The 23,037-nt window shown below is 46.8% G+C and overlaps 2 protein-coding genes across 2 annotated transcripts in view; one reads left to right on the top strand and one right to left on the bottom strand.

Annotated features, from left to right (window-relative positions):
- LOC138643509 (uncharacterized) overlaps positions 1 to 23,037 on the bottom strand; it is a 1,192,186-nt gene that overhangs the window by 129,863 nt on the left and 1,039,286 nt on the right. The gene's annotated exons all lie outside the window — the stretch shown is intronic.
- Positions 1 to 23,037, top strand: part of LOC138642302 (uncharacterized) — a 70,499-nt gene that overhangs the window by 4,201 nt on the left and 43,261 nt on the right. Inside the window, exons 2-5 of the mRNA XM_069730382.1 lie at positions 19 to 304; positions 2,311 to 2,467; positions 14,222 to 14,278; positions 19,154 to 19,334. Of these exons, the coding sequence (XP_069586483.1) occupies positions 19 to 304; positions 2,311 to 2,467; positions 14,222 to 14,278; positions 19,154 to 19,334 (681 nt within the window). The remainder of the gene's footprint in view (positions 1 to 18; positions 305 to 2,310; positions 2,468 to 14,221; positions 14,279 to 19,153; positions 19,335 to 23,037) is intronic.

The following is a 23,037-nucleotide window of genomic DNA, read 5'->3' as shown; positions in this document are numbered from 1 at the left end:
TTTCTGTTCTCTCCTCAGCCACGGATCTAGCATGGACCGGCGTGGCCTCCCAGGTGTCGGACTATCCGTATTCTACTAGGAGCGGAGTGGCCAAGAACGCCATCGACGGGAACAAAGACACCGACTTCAATAGTGATTCCTGCACTCACACCAACCTGGAGAAGGATCCCTGGTGGAAGCTAGACCTGAAGCAGAGCTACAAGATCTCCATCGTTGTCCTGACAAACAGGATGGACTGTTGTCCAGAGCGACTGATGGGGGCCGAGGTCCGAATCGGAAACTCCCCCGACAACAACAACCCGGTGTAAGTTCATAGAAGCTAAATATTTGTTTTCTAGGAGACCAAACAAAAGTTCAGTGCAGCTTGCACAAGTTACTGATCATCTGATGAACAAGCAAATCGTTATTTTGTAAGGTGACAGTCTTTATTCTTGGCAGCATATCGTCCTGTGTAACCAGCATGTGCTGTTGAGAACAATGGCAGCCTATGTGCACTGTACGATATCTCAGATGGTGATCAAAATGATACCCAAAGCGTTCATCACTGCCCAAATATCCCGTAAATGCTCCTGATGACTTATTGGTGACCCTGGCTGATAGGTGGAGCGATCTGACAGTGTGGATTGATGGTGGCTCCCCCCCCCCCCCATGACCTGAAGCATGATTGTGAGAGGGACCAGGGCCGTATTCGTGGCCAAAAGTGATAGCTGTTGGAGCGCACCCTGACATACATGCTGTCCCATTTGCAGCATACCTTCTGTAATATCTTCTGCACCATCAGTCCCATCTGTTCTGCTGTGGGTTCACTCCTGCTGGTTTCAGAGTCCAGTTTGTAACTTGTAACAGACAACTTTACTTATTCTTTTGCAGTATGTCCAGTTCAAGTACAGCAACTTCACAGGGAACATAACAGTACACATCCTTGTCTATTCCTGTGCTTTTCCCTACTTCTTACAGAATTCTACCAGGTTGTTCCATCTGGTACCACAGCGCTCCTTCTGTCCAGCTTTACTACCTTTAGGGGTTCCCCTGTCCATTTCACACCAGACATAAGGGCATCTGCCCATGTAGTAAGCTGCCACATCTTGGTGCTGCCCCGCATTCCACTGTTGCTGTTTTTCCTTCAGTACCCAAGCCCTGGACGTGTGGGCTCCCAGCTTCAAATGTTATGGTGCCCACTGTGTTGCCCGCACTCTAAAGCCCTACTGGACTGTCTGGGCTCCCTGGGTCCACTGGAGAAAAAAAGGCTTACTATCTTATCCCACAGTAGGACCCTCCTAAACTTAACTAGTTCCTGTCTTATCCTGTAGTATTCTAATATGCTCCTCTCTAGTGGCTATCCTGCATACCACACTTTCCCTAAACAATAACATATGTACATTATTATTATACATTTTTATAGCGCCATTTATTCCATGGCACTTTACATGTGAATACGGGGCAAATATAGACAAATACATTAAACATGAGCAGATAACAAGGCACACGAGTACATGAGGAGGGAGGACCCTGCCCGCGAGGGCTCACAGTCTGCAGGGGGTGGGTGAGGATACACTAGGAGAGGGAAGAGCTGGCTGTGCGTCTGTTCAGTAGGTTGAGGATCACTGCAGGCTGTAGGCTTGTCGGAAGAGATGAGTCTTCAGGTTCTTTTTGAAGGTTTCTATGGTAGGCGCAAGTCTGATGTGTTGGGGTAGAGAGTTCCATTGTCGTTACACAGCATACAGTAATATATATAGCGCAGCAATACACAAACATTAATTGTGAAAGAGGGGTGAGGTACAAGTCAGTCCTGGTACATCCCTTACATGATCACCTGTGACAACATAGCAGGGCTTAAGATGGCAACTAAGATTGTGGTGGGAAACAGCATGTGGTGGTCTCTGAGACGACAGGTAGACTGCAGCTAAATCAGTGCTGAGGAAAGTGAGGGGGCTTCCCCACAGCCAGACGTTCCCTGCAGGACCATGAAGTGGCCAGGAATCTGCATGGATGGACTATTGGCTGTAAGAATGAGAAATGTTCCTGTTAGTTTGGAGCTAATGAGCTTATTGCCTCCTGGTAGTAACACAGCAAAGTATGTGCCTCTTACACCTCAAATCTTGGTACAGAATGTTACTGTTCAATAGTAACTGCAAGTTCCCAAGCTTGATGCCTCCTGGTACTGTAACCATTGAGCTCTGTACCTCTTGTTCTGTAACCTCCAAGCTTGGGGCCTCTTTCGTAGTGTATGCACTGTGCCCAGTGTCTTCTGATCTGTATGTGATAATGAAGGATCCACTGATGGTCACATTTGCTGGTTTTCTCCTCCAGGTGCGGCACAGTCACCAGTGTTACTACTTCCACCTTGACCTTCTGCTGTCCTGGGATGGAGGGTCGGTACATCAGCGTGGTGATCTCCGGACGCTCGGAGTACCTGTCCATGTGCGAGGTCGAGGCTTATTCAGACTCTGTGACAAACAAGGATAAAGTCTGCTCATAGCTCCTGTAATATCAGGGTTTGTCTCCTTTTCCAGATCTGTATTTCATAGGAAGTTTCCATCTTACAACCCGTGGATTTGCGGTAATGTCTGAATAAATCTCACTGTAATAATAACCCTGTCTACATTATTGCCTTTTTTGATGTATGGCCAATGTGAGCTGCGGCATCTAGTGACTCACTGCGCACCTATGGGAAAACCACTATATAATGTATGTATGAAATATTAATCTGCACAAAAAGGTACTTGGCGCATAGATTAGCCGAACTGCCAACGTCAAGGTATTCTTCAAAGTTGGGTCCCTGTCCTGATGTCTCCTCACCTGGGCAGAAAAGCCTACAATTGATAGGGCAAGAATGGACCAGCTAACTACTTACAATCACCTGTAGCTGGTAGGAGTAGGAGTGCACATGTCCAAAAAGGATCTGATACAAATGGAGAAGAGACCAGCACATCTAGGCTAGTGTGAACAAGTGCTAACCAAAAATATATTGAAAAACTAGGGTTGCACCATGAATTACTAAAGGGGACTGCTCTAGAACATTGAAACTGCCATAGAAAATGGAGGGGGATGTTAGAACTTATGAAATATTAATCTGCAAAGTCGCTATAAATTACAGTAAAGTGAGAATTTTTTTAATTAGTTCCAGTTAATGCTGATAACTTTCTGAAAGGTGCATGTATTTTGGCCAGGGACAGGTAAGGGGTGGTGGTGCAGGGTGAGACTGCATCTGATCAACTGTGATGGCTCAAACTAACTTCCCTCTGCTGCGTGCTCTCTTGGCTTGGATCTCCCGGTTCTTCAGTCGGAACTGGTCCTTGGCAACGGCGGCTATAAGACAACACCTGCCTTCTGTCTGTCCTGCTACAAGTCCAGGCATCCATTACTCACCTTGACTTCTCTCCTGGGCCTTATAGCATTTTTAACTTTGCAACAGCTGCCACCTGACCTTGTGTATTTTCCAATCTCTCCCCCTCAGGAACAGCATTTTTCTTTTTTGATGTTCCTGCTGATGCAGCTCTTGCTACTTTCTCTTGTAGTTTTTGGTATTTTAAACAGTATATAGTGGTGCCTGCTTGTAGATGGATCGCCCCCCAGAGTGGGGCAATGGGGTACTCGGAGCCGGGTCCTTCAGTTCTCAGTACTTAGTGGGAATGTCACCATGGCTGACCCGGTCCGTGGCCCTAGGGGAACATCCCTTGTAAATTGGGGAAAGGTCTTAAAAGGGATAATGTGCGTGACGCCACATGTGGTATTTGGTCAGGGTGACCGACGCTGCTTAGGGGTCCGCTGGGGTGATGTTATGGCAGCTAGATGGTATACCTTCCCACAGGTGAAGTATGTCCCCAGGGCTTCCCAGAGTGTAGGTGGTGGATGGTGCAAGGCACAGTGAATAACGAAGACATAGGGTTTTACTGAAGGTTCAGCATCCACAGTCCAGAGTAGGGACCACAGGGTAGGCAGAGTCCGGCCGGTCTGAAGGCAATTCCAGAGTCCCCTTATCCAGGAGGAATTCAATAGCCTTCCCCTAGTGCACAGTAACGTAGTAGGTCCTCACTGTTACTTCTCTCTGTCCCCCAGATGGTACAGGTAGGACAAATCCCATATGACTGATGGCCTGGGGCTTGTTTTATAGGGATCCTAGAGACGCCCTGACACCCACAAGTTGCCACTGTGTCTTCTTAGGTATAAAGGTCAGACAGCCAACTTGGAATCAAATGCCCTGCCAGTCTCTGAAGTAACGGCATAGAGCTCTTTACTCCCTCGGTGTTCTGGCCACCGGATCTGCGCTTCAGGTGGAGGCAGCCTGCTTCTAGCTGGTCTCCCACTGATGTTTCACTCCTGTTGCTATGACTTCTGTGCTCACTCACTACAGCACAATTCCTTTCTTGTCTTTGAAGCGATGGCCGGGGGACCACCACGATGCAGGAAGACTACTGTACACAAGATGAAAACACAAAGCACAGTAAGACCAAAAACACTCTGTTGCAAAAAAATCACAGTGGACAGCAAGTGCTAGTAAAAAGATGGAAAAAACAGGGTATTTGGTTGATACGTTTTTTGCAAAAAATGTATATTAAGCCGCTCTACCAAACGTCAAGGTATACCCATATCAGAGCAGTCCTAACTATGTAATCCCTATCTGATGTATTTAAAACCTGGTCATACGTATCAACCAAATACCCTGTTTTTTCCATCTTTTTACTAGCACTTGCTGTCCACTGTGATTGTTTTTGCAACAGAGTGTTTTTGGTTTTACTGTGCTTTTTTGTGTTTTCAAGTCTCTTGGTGGTGTGAACATGTCTCTACATCAGATTCTGAACCACAAAATCTTGAATGTTTTGTACCCTTGCAGTGAGATTATCCATACAAGAGGACAGACCTTGAATGTCCATATCTACACATGTATCCTGAACCACCCAGAGGTAAAGGGGAAAAGAGAGACAAAACACACTGCAAAGAAAAAAAAAAAGGGTCTCAGAACTTCTCTTATCCCTCTATTGAGATGCATTAGTACTTTGGGCCTCCTGTACTGTTATGACCTGGTGGTGAGGACAATAATGGACCTGGTGGTTAAGAGCACACGGAATGACCTGATAGTTACTAATAATACAGGACAAGCTCTGAGACGTGGGAACTCTGCTGACCGCAATCCCTAATCCTATCACACACACTGGAAATAGCTGTGGAGCGCTCCTGACGCTCCCTAGGCGCCTCGTCACAGCCTAAGGAACTAGCTAGCCCTAAAGATAGAAAAATAAAGCCTACCTTGCCTCAGAGAAATTCCCCAAAGGAACAGGCAGCCCCCCACATATAATGACTGTGAGTTAAGATGAAAATTACAAACACAGAGATGAAATAGATATAGCAAAGTGAGGCCCGACTTACTGAACAGACAGAGGATAGGAAAGATAACTTTGCGGTCAGCACAAAAAACTACAAAAAGACCACGCAGAGGGCGCAAAAAGACCCTCCGCACCGACTCACGGTGCGGAGGCGCTCCCTCTGCGTCCCAGAGCTTCCAGCAAGCAAGACAAAAATCAAAATGGCAAGCTGGACAGAAAAAATAGCAGACAGAGAAAAACAAGCAGGAACTTAGCTTCTGCTGGGAAGACAGGTCACAAGAACGATCCAGGAGCGAACTAGACCAATACTGCAACATTGACAGGTGGCATGGAGCAATGATCTAGGTGGAGTTAAATAGAGCAGCCAGCTAACGAATTAACCTCGTCACCTGTGGAAGGAACCTCAGAAGCCGCAGCCCCACTCACCACCACCAGAGGAAGCCCATGGACAGAACCAGCCGAAGTACCATTCATGACCACAGGAGGGAGCTTAACAACAGGCCCTATAGTAATCATGTCCTACACCCTGCCATCTTCCTGTAATAACGTCCCCCATCCAGGTACCCGTGTGCCTTATTACTGCCCCCCCACTACCCCATATGCCTCCATCCTGCCCAACCATATTGCAAATTTCAGTACAAAAAAACAGAGTTCCTCCTTACCTGACCGTGGCCCCGCACATGTACAGTTACTGAGTGAACAGCTGAATCCTGCCTCTGGGGCATCTTGAGGGGGGACCTGGAATGGGCCACTCTCCTCACCAGGCCCCATACACCAGTAAGGGCAGTAATATCCTGACCAGCGTTATTGATTACTGGCAGACAGATGAAGATTACATTTTTATCCTAATAAATGGGAAAAAGAGGGTAATTGTCAGGGAGTGTTTTGTTCAAACAAGGGACTTTTTTCCCCCATGTAATGGAGTTAGTAATGATGGCATCTTATAGACGCATCTCAATTACTAACCCCTGGGCTTGATGTCACCTTTGTATTGTCAGGTGACATCAACCCCGCAAATATTACCCCACTTACCACTACAGGACAAATAGGAAGAGCTGGGCAAAGTGCCAGGATTAGCGCATCTAATTTTCTGGGTGGTTGCAGGCTGCCATTTATAGGTTGGGCAGGGCCAATATCCATGGTCTCTTACCATCCCCTAGATATCGGCTTTAGCTTGGCTGGTTATCAAAAATGGAGGGACTCTATGCCTTTTTTTTTCTTTAACCCCTTCATGACCCAGCCTATTTTGACCTTAAAGACCTTGCCATTTTTTGCAATTCTGACCAGTGTCCCTTTATGAGGTAATAACTCGGGAACGCTTCAACGGATCCTAGCGATTCTGAGATTGTTTTCTCGTGACATATTGGGCTTCATGTTAGTGGTAAATTTAGGTCAATAAATTCTGTGTTTATTTGTGATAAAAATGGAAATTTGGCGAAAATTTTGAAAATTTTGCAATTTTCACATTTTTAATTTTTATTCTGTTAAACCAGAGAGTTATGTGACACAAAATAGTTAATAAATAACATTTCCCACACGTCTAATTTACATCAGCACAATTTTGGAAACAAAATTTTTTTTTGCTAGGAAGTTATAAGGGTTAAAATTTGACCAGCGATTTCTCATTTTTACAACGAAATTTACAAAACCATTTTTTTTAGGGACCACCTCACATTTGAAGTCAGTTTGAGGGGTCTATATGGCTGAAAATACCCAAAAGTGACACCATTCTAAAAACTGCACCCTTCAAGGTGCACAAAACCACATTCGAGAAGTTTATTAACCCTTCAGGTGCTTCACAGCAGCAGAAGCAACATGGAAGGAAAAAATGAACATTTAACTTTTTAGTCACAAAAATGATCTTTCAGCAACAATTTTTTTATTTTCCCAATGGTAAAAGGAGAAACTGAACCACGAAAGTTGTTGTCCAATTTGTCCTGAGTACGCTGATACCTCATATGTGGGGGTAAACCACTGTTTGGGCGCACGGCAGGGCTTGGAAGGGAAGGAGCGCCATTTGACTTTTTGAATGAAAAATTGGCTGCACTCTTTAGCGGACACCATGTCACATTTGGAGAGACCCTGTGTGCCTAAACATTGGAGCTCCTCCACAAGTGACCCCATTTTGGAAACTGGACCCCCCAAGGAACTTATCTAGATGCCTAGTGAGCACTTTAAACCCTCAGGTGCTTCACAAATTGATCCGTAAAAATGAAAAAGTACTTTTTTTTCACAAAAAATTTCTTTTCGCCTCAATTTTTTCATTTTCACATGGGCAATAGGATTAAATAGATCCTAAAATTTGTTAGGCAATTTCTCCCGAGTACGCCGATACATCATATGTGGGGGTAACCACTGTTTGGGCACACGGCAGGGCTCGGAAGGAAGGCGCGCCTTTTGACTTTTTGAATGGAAAATTCGCTCCAATTGTTAGCGGACACCATGTCGCGTTTGGAGAGCCCCTGTGTGCCTAAACATTGGAGATCCCCCACAAATGACCCCATTTTGGAAACTAGACCCCCAAAGGAACTAATCTAGACGTGTGGTGAGCACTTTGAACCCTCAAGTGCTTCACAGAAGTTTATAACGCAGAGCCATGAAAAAAAAAAAAAATATTTTCTCAAAAATGATTTTTTAGCCCGCAATTTTTTATTTTCCCAAGGGTAACAGGAGAAATTTGTTGTCAAGTTTCTCCTGAGTACGCTGATACCCCATGTGTGGGGGTAAACCACTGTTTGGGCACATGCTGGGGCTCGGAAGTGAAGTAGTGACGTTTTGAAATGCAGACTTTGATGGAATGCTCTGTGGGCGTCACGTTGCGTTTGCAGAGCCCCTGATGTGGCTAAACAGTAGAAACCCCCCACAATTGACCCCATTTTGGAAACTAGACCTCGAAAGGAAGTTATCTAGATGTGAGGTGAGCACTTTGAACCCCCAAGTGCTTCACAGAAGTTTATAACACAGAGCAGTGAAAATAATAAATACGTTTTCTTTCCTCAAAAATAATTTTTTAGCCCAGAAATTTTAAATTTTCCCAAGGGTAACAGGAGAAATTTGACCCCAATATTTGTTGTCCAGTTTCTCCTGAGTACGGTGATACCCCATATGTGGGGGTAAACTACTGTTTGGGCACATGCCGGGGCTCGGAAGTGAAGTAGTGACGTTTTGAAATGCAGACTTTGATGGAATGCTCTACGGGCGTCACGTTGCGTTTGCAGAGCCCATGGTGTGCCTAAACAGTAGAAACCCCTCACAAGTGACCCCATTTTGTAAACTAGACCCCCCCAAGGAACTTATCTAGATATGTGGTGAGCACTTTGAACCCCCAAATGCTTCACAGATGTTTACAACGCAGAGCCGTGAAAATAAAAAATCATTTTTCTTTCCTCAAAAATGATGTTTTAGCAAGCAATTTTTTATTTTCTCAAGGGTAACAGGAGAAATTGGACCCCAGTAATTGTTGCGCAGTTTATCCTGAGTATGCTGGTACCCCATATGTGGGGGTAAACCACTGTTTGGGCACACGTCGGGGCTCGGAAGTGAGGGAGCACCATTTGACTTTTTGAATACAAGATTGGCTGGAATCAATGGTGGCGCTATGTTGCGTTTGGAGACCCCCTGATGTGCCTAAACAGTGGAAACCCCTCAATTCTAACCCCAACACACCCCTAACCCTTATCCCAACTGTAGCCGTAACCCTAATCACAACCCTAACCCCAACACACCCCTAACCCCAACACACCCCTAACCCTAACCACAACCCTAATTCCAACCCAACCCTAAGGCTATGTGCCCACGTTGCGGATTCGTGTGAGATTTTTCAGCATCATTTTTGAAAAATCCGCGGGTAAAAGGCACTGCGTTTTACCTGTGGATTTACCGCGGATTGCCAGTGTTTTTTGTGCAGATTTCACCTGCGGATTCCTATTGAGGAACAGGTGTAAAACGCTGCAGAATCCGCACAAAGAATTGACATGCTGCGGAAAATACAACGCAGCGTTTCCGCGTGGTATTTTCCGCACCATGGGCACAGTGGATTTGGTTTTCCATATGTGTTAGGAGTCGAGTTTCCTCTGCTGCACAGGGGGAATCTCGATCCGTCTCCGCTGCGGTCTCCCATTCTCCTCCGGCCGCAGTGGAGTCTGCTCAGCATGGACGTCGCTCCCAGTGTCTTGCTCGCTCTCACTCTGTACAGAGAGTTACTGCTGCTTCTTCAGCTCCTGCCATTAAAGTCAGTGCTGGTCAGCGGCGAGCGGACTTCCCTGGGACTAAGTCCTTGTTTGCGCACACTGAGCATGCCCAGAGCAAGATCTCCCGTTGGAGATCGAGGGTCATGTGCTCTGGCTCTGCAGCGCATTCCATTGGTCCTCTTGGCAGGCCCTGGAAGGGCAAAGTTTCTGTGGCCACTTCCTGTCCTGCAATTATATAAACTGCGCATGACCGCACGGCCATGCGCTAGTGTACAATTGAATACGTGTGTTTGTTGTGAGTGCAAGTCGTTCATTAAATACCCCTACCCTATTGTATGACTGTTCGCGTATGGAGTATGGCTGCTATCTAGCGCCCGACAAATCACTCAACGTGTCACACACGTATCAGCGTCGATTGCTGTGACCGCCAGTGCGGCGCCACGCGCCAGTAGTGCGCTTCCTGACCCACGTCTGGGTGCTTAGTGGTGCCTGCCAGCACGGCACAGTTCGCACTTCGGGCTCTAATTATAAGAGTTGCCTAACACACCCTGTTGCGGTGTTGTGTCAGCAAGTGGTCTAATCGAAAAACTCATTTGTTCAGACTGGCCTACCGCCTCAATGCATTAACCTAACGATCCCTGTATGGCCTATTTATAATAAAAAAAAAAAAAAAAAAAGGTTCCTCGCATCATGTTCTCATTCACTTTATGCAGTATTAGCCCTCTGTGTCTGTACTGCTACATACTTAGGCAGGTAACTGGTTCATGCAGCTTTACATGAACACCTGAGCCTTACACTATGGCCGGTCCGAATAACTAAAGCAATTGTTACCATCCACCTCTCGTGTCTCCCCTTTTCCCCATAGTTTGTAGCTTGCGAGCAGCAGGGCCCTCACTCCTCCTGGTATCTGTTTTGAACTGTATTTCTGTTATGCTGTAATGTCTATTGTCTGTACAAGTCCCCTCTATAATTTGTAAAGCGCTGCGGAATATGTTGGCGCTATATAAATAAAATTATTATTATTATTATTATTATTATAATCGGACTTCAATCCTAGTTGGGGTTAAGTTCGCTGACTACTTGCTCGCCTTCTATGTGCGGTACCGCGATCCTGTGACGCAACAGGATCGCTTCCTTCACGTTGGGTGAAGTTTAACCCACGCGAGTATACTTATGAGTACCGCCATATAGTCCGTCATTACTCAGCAGCAGGTTCCATCTCTGCACGGTGGACCCCGGGCTACGAACGCACCGTACACTATCAGTCTTATTATTTGGTGCGTTCCGCTAGCCCTAACAATATGTTTACATGGTACTGTAAACCTGATGGAACACTGCTGCGGATCCGCTGCCAAATCCGCACCGTGTGCACATAGCCTAATTCTAAAGGTATGTGCACACGCTGCGGAAAACGCTGCGGATCCGCAGCAGTTTCCCATAAGCTTACAGTTCAATGTAAACCTATGGGAAACAAAAATCGCTGTACACATGCTGCGGAAAAACTGCACGGAAACGCAGCGGTTTACATTCTGCAGCATGTCACTTCTTTCTACAGATTCCGCAGCGGTTTTACAACTGCTCCAATAGAAAATCGCAGTTGTGAAATGCGCAGTGAAATGCGCAGAAAAACTGCGGTAAATCCGCGATAAATCCACAGCGGTTTAGCACTGCGGATTTATGAAATCCGCTGCGGAAAAATCCGCAGAGGACCAGAATATGTGTGCACATTCCTAACCCTACCCCTAACCCTAACCCTAGTTCTAACTCCAACCTTAGTGGGGAAAAAAAAAAATTCTTTATTTTATTATTGTCCCTACCTATGGGGGTGACAAAGGGGGGGGGGGGAGGGTCATTTACTGTTTTTTTTATTTTGATCACTGTGAGGTTTTATCGCAGTGATCAAAATTCACATTGGAACGAATCTGCCGGCCGGCAGATTCGGCGGGCGCACATTTTGGAAGATGGCGGCGCCCAGGAAAGAAGACGGACGGACCCCGGGAGGCTAGGTAAGTATAAGGGGGGAGATCAGGGCACGGGGGGTGGGGCGTCGGAGCACGGGGGGGTGGATCGGAGCATGGGGGGGGGGATCGTAACACGGGGGGGTGGATCGGAGAACGGGGGGGTGGATCGCAGTGCGGAGGGGTGGATCGGAGTGCGGGGGGGGTAAGATTGGAGCACGGGGGTGGGATTGGAGCACGGGGGAGCGGACAGGAGGACGGAGGAGCTGAGCACAGGACGGAGGGGAGCGGACCACAGATCGGGGGGCTGGGAGGGCGATCGGTGGGGTGGGGGCACATCAGTGTTTCCAGCCATGGCCGATGATATTGCAGCATCGGCCATGGCTGGATTGTAATATTTCACCAGTTTTTTAGGTGAAATATTACAAATCGCTCTGATTGGCAGTTTCACTTCCAACAGCCAATCAGAGCGATCGTAGCCACGGGGGGGTGAAGCCACCCCCCCTGGGCTAAAGTACCACTCCCCCTGTCCCTGCACGCCGGGTGAAATTACAGTTAACCCTTTCACCTGGCCTGCAGGAACGCGATTCCGCCATGACGCATATGCTGCGTCATGGGTCGGAATGGCACCGACTTTCATGACGCAGCGTATGCGTCAAAGGTCGGGAAGGGGATTTAAAAATAATTTAAAAAAAAACACAAACAATTGTGGACCCCTCCATTTTTGATAAGCAGCCACTATAAAGCTGACCACTGCACTGGATCTCAAAAATAGAGGAGGCCCCAAATGTTTATTTGTATTTATTTTTTTTTATGTCCCCGGTTTCCCTGCTAATATTTAACATGGCTGTAATGGAGCCTGAAGCCATGTTCACACAGTGCGTTTTTTACCGCGGAACCGCGGCGGTTTTGCCGCTGCGGTTCCGCAGCTGTTTTCCATGCAGGGTACAGTACACTGTACCCTATGGAAAACAGGACACACTGTGCACATGGTCCGGAAATTGTAAAAAAAAAGACGCGCTGAATAGCTCCCGGAAAAAAGAAGGAGCATGTCAATTCTTCTTCCTGAACCGCAGCGGTTCTGCACCCATAGACCTCCATTGTGAGGTCAAAATCGCAGTAAAACCCGCAGATCAAAAATATATCTGCGGGTTTTACTGCGATTTGATGTGCAGAACCGCTGCAGCAGGAAGTGCGGGGGAGCGGGCGGAAGTGCGTGGGCGGAGTGTGGCTGCCCCCCCGTGCTCCGATCCCGCCCCCCCGTGCTCCGATGCCCCCCCCCGTGCTCCGATGCCCCCCCCCAGTGCTCCGATGCCCCCCCCGTGCCCTAATCTCCCCCCCTTATACTTACCCGGCGTCCCGGTGTCCGTCCGGCCGTCTTCTCCCTGGGCGCCGCCATCTTGCAAAATGGCGGGCGCACTGCCGGCCGGCAGATTCGCTCCAAAGTGCATTTTGATCACTGAGATATAACCTATCTCAGTGATCAAAATAAAAAAAATAGTAAATGACACCCCCCCACTTTGTCACCCCCATTGGTAGGGACAATAAAAAAAATTAAGAATTTTTTTTTTTTTTTTTTTTCACTAAGGTTAGAATAGGGGTAGGGTTAGGGGTAGGGTTAGGGTTAGGGGTAGGGTTAGGGGTAGGGTTAGGTATTTTCAGCCATTTTAGCCCTAAAAAGCTTCCTAGGAAACACACAGTAAAAAAAGGATAAAAAAACGCATCAAAAAACGCATAAAAAAACGCATCAAAAACGCATCAAAAACGGACAAAAAAAGGACCTGCGTTTTCTGCCAAGAGCTGCAGTTTTTTAAAAAAACTGTCCTGAAAAAAAAAAGGATGGAAATCCTGAACGTGTGAACATACCCTTACGGCAAGCTTTGTTTATGCTGCTGAATTTGAAAAGTAACAAGGACTTCTGGAAGAAGTCTGTGTTGGGGTCCATGCGCGGACACTAGGTGTTCAGCACGCACCCTGAACCTTTGTCAGGTTAAACAATCTCTAGTGATAGAACGTATTGTGTATATTGGTGGGCATTATGGGGATGGTGATCTGTTGTCTGAATTATTTTGTGTTGCATTGTAATGTTTTGCACTGTACTGTGAGGAAGCCATGTTCTGCCCAGCAACAGACAATGAGTAGGGTAAGATACAATTAATGCTTGGGACTAGCCTAGAATGGGACAAGCTATGTAGGAAAACCATGGGGAACTTTCTGATAGAAAATTAGAGTCTGGAACACAGCGTTAAAGGACCGTAAAAAGAGTGCAATGCCCGCCCCATTGGAAGGTGACCCTGTATTAGATAATCCTGCCAAAAAAAGGGAGTAACTTTCTGGAGACTGGTCCAAGGAGAGGATTCCTAGACACGAGATCTGGAGGTTGTAATGCTAGAAGGTAGTGATCCTAAACAGAACAGACTGGGCCTAGCGAGTGGTACCAAATGGGAATTCCAGGGGATGGGAGAAATTATACCATGATCTCTGAGCTCAGCACTGAGAGACTTGTGACCAAGGTCTCCACAGTTCAGGCACAACTGTGAATGCAGCCTCAGTGACAGGCAGTAGACTCGATGACATCACCCCGTCACCAAGGCTGCCCTGGAAGCAGCTCAATTTATCAGTGGTCCTGGATGGTCCCATCTTGGCAACACCCAGGTTAAGAACTATTTAATCGCAGACATGTTTTACAGCGTGGGACAGAACGTCAGACAGGTGAGGGATAGGTTTTTTCTTTTTTGGTCTTCTTTAGGCTGATCCAAAAGATGTGAGGAGCTACAAGCAAGTTCTCAGTCTCCCAACAACAATGGTACGTTATATGTCCATCATATGAAATCTGGTGTACATTCGAGATCCAAGTCAGACAGGGAGTGCGCTGGAAGAGTGACAAGGGAAAAGAACTCCAAGTATATTGAAACCTCCATGGCCAATTTGAGGAGGCAGAAGCGGTCTGAGCAGGGCCGTACTTAGAGTTATGCTGCACTAGGCCCTTTTAATGCTGCCTCCCCATTGGTGAGTATGACTAATGCAGACACTGTCGGCAGTGACTTGGGTTACTTTCACATCAGCGATTGAAATCTCTTCAATTCAGCATCCTCCCCTCTCCTCACTTCAGCAGCCTCCCCTCTCCTCAATTTAGCAGCCTCCCGTCTCCTCACCTCAGCAGCCTCCCGTCTCCTCACCTCAGCAGCCTCCCCTCTCCTCACCTCAGCAGCCTCTCCTCACCTCAGCAGCCTCCCATCTCCTCAACCTCAGCAGCCTCACCTCTCCTCACCTTAGCAGCCTCCCATCTCCTCACCTCAGCAGCCTCCCGTCTCCTCACCTCAGCAGCCTCCCCTCTCCTCACCTTAGCAGCCTCCCATCTCTTCACTTCAGCAGCCTCCTCTCTCCGCACCTCAGCAGCCTCCCCTCTCCTCACTTCAGCAGCCTCCCCTCTCCTCACCTCAACAGCCTCACCTCAGCAGCCTCCCCTCTCCTCACCTCCGCAGCTTCCCCTCTCCTCAGTTCAGCAGCCTCTCCTCACCTCCGCAGCCTCTCCTCTCCTCACCTCACCTCAGCAGCCTCCCCTCAGCAGCCTCCCCTCTCCTCACCTCAGCAGCCTCCCATCACCTCACCTCAGCAGCCTCCCGTCTCCTCACCTCAGCAGCCTCCAGTCTCCTCACTTCAGCAGCCTCCTCTCTCACCTCAGCAGCCTCCTCTCTCCTCACTTCAGCAGCCTCCCCTCTCCTCACTTCAGCAGCCTCCCCTCTCCTCACTTCAGCAGCCTCCCCTCTCCTCACTTCAGCAGCCTCCCCTCTCCTCACTTCAGCAACCTCCCCTCTCCTCACTTCAGCAGCCTCCCCTCTCCTCACCTCAGCAGCCTCCCGTCTCCTCACCTCAGCAGCCTTCCGTCTCCTCACTTCAGCAGCCTCCCCTATCCTCAATTTAGCAGCCTCCCGTCTCCTCAGCTCAGCAGCTTCCCCTCTCCTCAGTTCAGCAGCCTCTCTTCACCTCAGCAGCCTCCCCTCTCCTCACCTCAGCAGCCTCCCCTCTCCTCACCTCAGCAGCCTCCCATCACCTCACCTCAGCAGTCTCCCATCTCCTCACCTCAGCAGCCTCCCGTCTCCTCACTTCAGCAGCCTCCTCTCTCCTCACCTCAGCAGCCTCCCCTCTCCTCACTTGAGCAGCCTCCCCTCTCCTCACTTGAGCAGCTTCCCCTCTCCTCACCTCAGCAGCCTCCCCTCTCCTCACCTCAGCAGCCTTCCATCTCCTCACTTCAGCAGCCTCCCGTCTCCTCACTCACCTCACTCTCCTGCAGCCTCCTGTCTCCTCATTCTCCTCTGCAGCCTCCCCTCTCCTCACTCTCCTCTGCAGCCTCCCATCTCCTCACTCTCCTCTGCAGCCTCCCATCTCCTCACTCTCCTCTGCAGCCTCCCATCTCCTCACTCACCTCTGCAGCCTCCCCTCTCCTCACTCTCCTCTGCAGCCTCCCTTCTCCTCACTCTCCTCTGCAGCCTCCTCCGAGTCCTCACACACTGCCCACCTCCTCTGCCTCCTCATCGCTGACTTCAGTATCTCCTGTCTTCCACAAAGATGACATGCTGCTCAGCTCCGGAATGAAGAGCGTGCAGCCTGTCACATGACCGGTGTCAGGACCATGATGCACTTGGGCCTGCTGCTGCTGCTTAAAGGTGCAGCACCGATTTCTGGATTCACTAACAACACTGTAGCTGTATCTTTAAATCACCGCAGTGTTATGTATCTGGCTTGCAGCGGCCATGAACTATTGTGCCTGGGGCCCGACCAGCAGTAGCAAGGGAGGAGGGCCTGGGCTGCCAGGGTATCAGGTCCCCCCTTTTTGCTACTCTTCATCTGGCCCCTTACTATTGTAGTAATGTCATGATGGCGGCTCTGCCCACAGCAGCCGAAACACTGAGGTGGGCGGGCTGACCTCAGACTAAAAAAACAAAACAAACATTGCTCAGGTGCTCCCCGCCCGCATCCTGGTGCTCTCAGCACGTGGTCTCAAGTGCCTAGTGGCAAATACAGCCCTGGAGCTCTGTTCAGGATGGGAGGAGATACGGGGGTGGAAATCTGGATAGTAAGGGCAGAGAAGTGGAGCTATGGGGAGGATTGGTGGAGCTATGGGTAGGATGCGTGGAGTTGTGTGTAGGATGGGTGGAGCTATCGTAGGATGGGTGGAGCTATGGGTAGGATGCGTGGAGTTGTGTGTAGGATGGGTGGAGCTATGGGTAGGATGCGTGGAGTTGTGTGAAGGATGGGTGGAGCTATCGTAGGATGGGTGGAGCTATGGGTAGGATGGGTGGAGCTATGGGTAGGATGCATGGAGTTGTGTGTAGGATGGGTGGAGCTATCGTAGGATGGGTAGAGCTATGGGTAGGATGGGTGGAGCTATGTGTGGGATGGGTGGAGCTATGGGTAGGGTGGGTGGAGCTCTGGCCAGGACTGGGCGTGGCTGTAGACTAGTAAGGTATAAATACCCAGCACTGAGGGCTCCAGTCCCAGATGCTGCAGGAGCTGCTCCTGTGAGTACAGGGAATAGTCACTGAGTACAAGGAACCAGCAGGTGTGGAGATCACCCAAGACCTTCACTTTCATCTCCAACAGGTAAATGCAAGCTATTGTCCCCTGTTATCAGCCATGACTAACTGCAAAGTGACTACACCAGGTGATTAACCCCTTAGTGATGTGGCGAAATTTTTGATATCTGACCAGTGTCACTTTATGTGGTAATAACTCTGGAATGCTTCGCCAAATTCCAGTGATTTTGAGATTGTTTTTTTTTTTTTTGACACATTATACTTTATGATAATGGTAAATTTAGGTCGATATGTTTTGTGTTCATTTATAAAAAATATCAGAAATTTTACAAAAGTAAAAAAATTAGCAATTTTCAATCTTTGAACGATTATCCCTTTAATTCACAGTCCCACCACAGCAAACCATTAATAAATCACACTTCCCACATGTCGGCTTTACATCAGCACCATTTATAATAAGTAATTTTATTTTGTTAGCATTTTAGGAGATTTAAAAATGTAGCAGTAACTTTTCATGGAAATTTACAAAATTGTTTTTTTAGGGACCTCTCCAGGTTTGAAGTTACTTTAGGGGTCCTATATATTGGAGAACCCTCAAAAGTGAAACCATTTTAAAAACAGCACCCCCTCCACATATTGAAAACTGCAGTCAGGTAGGTTATTAACCCTTCAGGTGATTTTCAGGAATTAATACAAAGTGGCGTGATAGGAATGAGAAAATTGATTTTTACCACCTAAATGTCGCTATTTGCTCGTGAATTGTCATGGAAACATCAGGACCACACGATCACGATCTCAGGGTGCCGATGGGGATAAAGGGGGAGAAGCCACACTCTTATAAACATTTACATGATCTATTTATAATTGACAGCAGCTTCTAAGGAGTTAAACAGATAATTACGGAGCAAACACTGATCGTGGCTGATGCAGCAAGTTGTCAGCTGTAGCGTACAGCCGACATCTGCTGGATTGTCTCCTGTATGGGGATGATATTAAAAGACGTATTGACAGTCATGAAGGGGTTAATGGTCCCCTGTGCACACAGCACGTTCACATCAGGCGCTCGGTGCATCATGGTGGCGGAACCGTTCAGTGCCTGTTCACACCTGCCTGGTTCCCTTCACCTCCTTTATAAAAACGATGTGGGACCCCTGTAGTTTTGATAACCAGTCGGGCAAAACTCTCAGCTGTCACCTTCAGCGAGGCTGGTTATCAAGAATAGAGGGGGACGCACATTGTATTTTTAACTACCTAAATAACTTAAAAAAAATAAAAATGTGGTGTGGGGTCCCCCATTTTTAAGAAGCCTTGCTAAAGCAGACAGCTGGGGGCTGATATTCTCAGGCTGGTAAGGGGCCATGGATATTGGCCCCCAGTCTAAAATAGCAGCTGCCCAGAAAAGGCCTATCTATTTGATGCACCAATTCTGGCGCTTTGCCCGGCTCTTCCCACTTGCCCTGTAGCGGTGGCAAGTGGGGTTCATATTTGTGGGGTTGATGTCGCCTTTGTATTATCAGGTGACACTAAGCCCGTGGATTTGTAATGGGCAGACATCTGTATGACCCATATCCATTATTAATCCTATACTTATATGGTATATAAAGTCTTTTATTAGAAATAAAACAAAACACTTTCACCATTTTAAAACATATCCCTCACCCGTCCGATGTTCTGTCCCATGCCATAATCCATGTTTTCACCCTGGGCAGTGCCAAGATGCGACCGTCCAGGCTGAGAACTACTGGGAAATAAGATGCGGTGACGTTCTAGAGGTTTCTGCTGGTCACTGAGGCTGCGATCCCAGCCGGCAAATGAACTGCAGTGACCTCTGCATTGTGAGAGAGCCTCGCTGTGCACAGGAGAGTTCACCGCAGGTCACGGGGAGAATTACTGCGGTGAACTAGCTACAGTCATCAGCTGATGGGAGTAGTAGTCCCATCAGCTGATATCAATGACTGGAGGTAAACATGTTTACCCCCGATCACAGCTGATCTTCTGACCTCATGGGAACCGATCAGGAGCTGTTTGCTGAGCATTCAGGCACATGACAGAGTCACGCACCCGGTGTTCAGGCAGCCGAACCTGAGCAGTAACAGACATCCTGGTGAACTCTACTGCTCACTCATCAGTCTGGAGAGAAGTGACTACAATCTATAACTCGGTTATCGGCCTTCTCAGATGAGGAGTGTTGTCTGCACAAGATCAGTGAGACATTACTGACTCCTCCATGTCTGTTCTCTTCTTTCCCCAGGATGAATCCTCTGCTGTCTCTGATTCTTCTGGGATCTGTGGTTCTGGCTTTTGGATGCGCTCCTGCACCTGGAGGTGAGATCCTGTGCCCGGGGTGGGTTATAGCGCAGGTAGAACAGTCAGGTGTCTGTCCTGGCTTTAGGGGGACGGGGCTTTCCCTGGCTCTGTGATTCTGGGTCTATGGTGGAGGAGGGGGTGCAGTGCACCCAACAATCAGGGCTTAGGGTGACTTCAGCGGATATTGCAGGAAGTTACTGGTCAGTTGTCGGCTTGTAGTGTAGTTGCAGACCAGTCACCATGACTCTGCTGATCCCTACAGTGGGTACCTCAAATCGTAACAGTGGAGGGAAACAGCCGGGACTAACACTTAGCCGGGGATACAGGTGGTCGAGTGGGGTAAAACTAGAAGAAGGAGGGCGTTAAACTAGAAGAAGAGGGGACGGGAAGAAAAACATTAGACTTGAACAAAGAAGATCCAGGAAAACATACTCAGAAGGGAGGTAAGAACATTTCTAAAACAATCCACAGCGAGGAGATTGGAACAAAACAAAATCCTCTAAACTGCATGCTCGCAAACGCCAGAAGCCTGACAAACAAGATGGAAGAACTAGAAGCAGAAATATCTACAGGTAACTTTGACAAAGTGGGAATAAGCGAGACATGGTTAGATGAAAGCTATGACTGGGCAGTTAACTTACAGGGTTACAGTCTGTTTAGAAAGGATCGTAAAAATCGGAGAGGAGGAGGGATTTGTCTCTATGTAAAGTCTTGTCTAAAGTCCACTTTAAGGGAGGATATTAGCGAAGGAAATGAGGATGTCGAGTCCATATGGGTCGAAATTCAGGGAGGGAAAAATGGTAACAAAATTCTCATTGGGGTCTGTTACAAACCCCCAAATATAACAGAAACCGTGGAAAGTCTACTTCTAAAGCAGATAGATGAAGCTGCAACCCATAATGAGGTCCTGGTTATGGGGGACTTTAACTACCCGGATATTAACTGGGAAACAGAAACCTGTGAAACCCATAAAGGCAACAGGTTTCTGCTAATAACCAAGAAAAATTATCTTTCACAATTGGTGCAGAATCCAACCAGAGGAGCAGCACTTTTAGACCTAATACTATCTAATAGACCTGACAGAATAACAAATCTGCAGGTGGTCGGGCATCTAGGAAATAGCGACCACAATATTGTACAGTTTCACCTGTCTTTCACTAGGGGGACTTGTCAGGGAGTCACAAAAACACTGAACTTTAGGAAGGCAAAGTTTGACCAGCTTAGAGATGCCCTTAATCTGGTAGACTGGGACAATATCCTCAGAAATAAGAATACAGATAATAAATGGGAAATGTTTAAGAACATCCTAAATAGGCAGTGTAAGCGGTTTATACCTTGTGGGAATAAAAGGACTAGAAATAGGAAAAACCCAATGTGGCTAAACAAAGAAGTAAGACAGGCAATTAACAGTAAAAAGAAAGCATTTGCACTACTAAAGCAGGATGGCACCATTGAAGCTCTAAAAAACTATAGGGAGAAAAATACTTTATCTAAAAAACTAATTAAAGCTGCCAAAAAGGAAACAGAGAAGCACATTGCTAAGGAGAGTAAAACTAATCCCAAACTGTTCTTCAACTATATCAATAGTAAAAGAATAAAAACTGAAAATGTAGGCCCCTTAACTCCTTCACCCCAAAGCCTGTTTTCACCTAAGTGACAGGGCCAATTTTTACAATTCTGACCACTGTCACTTTATGAGGTCATAACTCTGAAACGCTTCAACGGATCCTGGTGATACTGTTTTCTTGTGACATATTGTACTTCATGATAGTGGTAAAACTTCTTCGATATGACTTGCATTTATTTGTGAAAAAAACAAAAATTTGTCGGAAATTATGAAAATTTAGCAATTTTCTAACTCTTAGTTTTTATGCCCTTAAATTAGAGAGTTATATCACATAATATAGTTAATAAACAACATTTCCCACATGTCTGCTTTACATCAGCACAATTTTGGAAACATAATTTTTTTTTGTTAGGACGTTATAAGGGTTAAAAGTTGACCAGCAATTTCTCATTTTTGCAAAAAAATTTGCAAAACCATTTTTTTACGGACCACCTCACACTTGAAGTGACTTTGAGGGGTCTATATGACAGAAAATGCCCAAAAGTGACACCATTCTAAAAACTGCACCCCTCAAGGTACTCAAAAACACATTCAAAAAGTTTATTAACCATTCAGGTGCTTCACAGGAATTTTTTGAATGTTTAAAAAAATTGAACATTTAACTTTTTTTTCACAAAATTTTTATTTCAGGTCCAATTTGTTTCATTTTACCAAGGGTAACAGGAGAAATTGGACCACAAAAGTCGTTGTACAATTTGTCCTGAGTGCGCTGATACCCCATATGTGGGGGTAAACCACTGTTTGGGCACATGGCAGAGCTCGGAAGGGAAGGAGCGCCATTTGACTTTTCAATGCAAAATTGGCTGGAATTGAGATCGGACGCCATGTCGCATTTGGAGAGCCCCTGACGTGCCTTAACAGTGGAAACCCCCCACAAGTGACCCCATTTTGGAAAGAAGACCCCCTAAGGAACTAATCTAGATGTGTGGTGAGCACTTTTAACCCCCAATTGTTTCACTAAAGTTTAGAATGTAGCATTGTGAAAATTAAAAAATCATTTTTTCTTTCCACAAAATGATGTTTTAGCCCGCAATTTTTTTTCTCCCAAGGGTAACAGGAGAAATTGGACCACAAATGTTATTGTCCAATTTGTCCTGAGTACGCTGATACCCCACATGTGGGGGGGGAACCACCGTTTGAGTGCATGGCAGAGCTCGGAAGGGAAGGAGCACCGTTTGAAATGCAGACTTAGATGGATTGGACTGCAGGTGTCATGTTGCATTTGCAGAGCCCCTAATGTACCTAAACAGTAGAAACCCACCACAAGTGACCCCATATTGGAAACTAGACCCCCCAAGGAACTTATCTAGATGTGTTGTGAGAGCTTTGAACCAACAAGTGTTTCACTACAGTTTATAACGCAGAGCCGTGAAAATAAAAAATATTTTTTTGCCACGAAAATGATATTTTATCCCCTATGTTTTTATTTTCCCAAGGGTAACAGGACAAATTGGACCCCAAAAGTTGTTGTCCAACTTGTCCTGAGTACGCTGATACCCCATATGTTGGGGGGAACCACTGTTTGGGCACACAGGAGAACTCGGAAGGGAAGGAGCCCTGTTTTACTTTTTCAAAGCAGAATTGGCTGGAATTGAGATCGGACGCCATGTCGTGTTTGGAGAGCCCCTGATGTGTCTAAACAGTGGAAACCCCCAATTATAACTGAAACCCTAACCCCAACCCTAACCCTAATCCTAACCCTAACCCTAACCCTAGCCCTAACCCTAGCCCTAGCCCTAACCCTAGCCCTAACGGGAAAATGGAAATAAATACATTTTTTTACATTTTATTATTTTTCCCTAACTAAGGGGGTGATGAAGGGGGGTTTGATTTACTTTTATAGCGTTTTTTATATCGGATTTTTATGATTGGCAGCCGTCACACACTAAAAGACGCTTTTTATTGCAAAAAATAGTTTTTGCATCACCACATTTTGAGAGCTATAATTTATCCATATTTTGGCCTACAGAGTCATATGAGGTCTTGTTATTTGCGGGACGAATTGACATTTTTATTGGTAACATTTTCGGGCAGATGACATTTTTTGATCGCTTTTTATTCCGATTTTTGTGAGGCGGAATAAACAAAAACCAG

This window comes from Ranitomeya imitator, chromosome 6 (assembly GCF_032444005.1).
Source record: "Ranitomeya imitator isolate aRanImi1 chromosome 6, aRanImi1.pri, whole genome shotgun sequence".
In the NCBI taxonomy this organism is placed as follows: domain Eukaryota; kingdom Metazoa; phylum Chordata; class Amphibia; order Anura; family Dendrobatidae; genus Ranitomeya; species Ranitomeya imitator.
The sequence above is the reverse complement of the archived record's forward strand: the minus strand, read 5'-3'. Positions and strand labels throughout refer to the sequence as shown.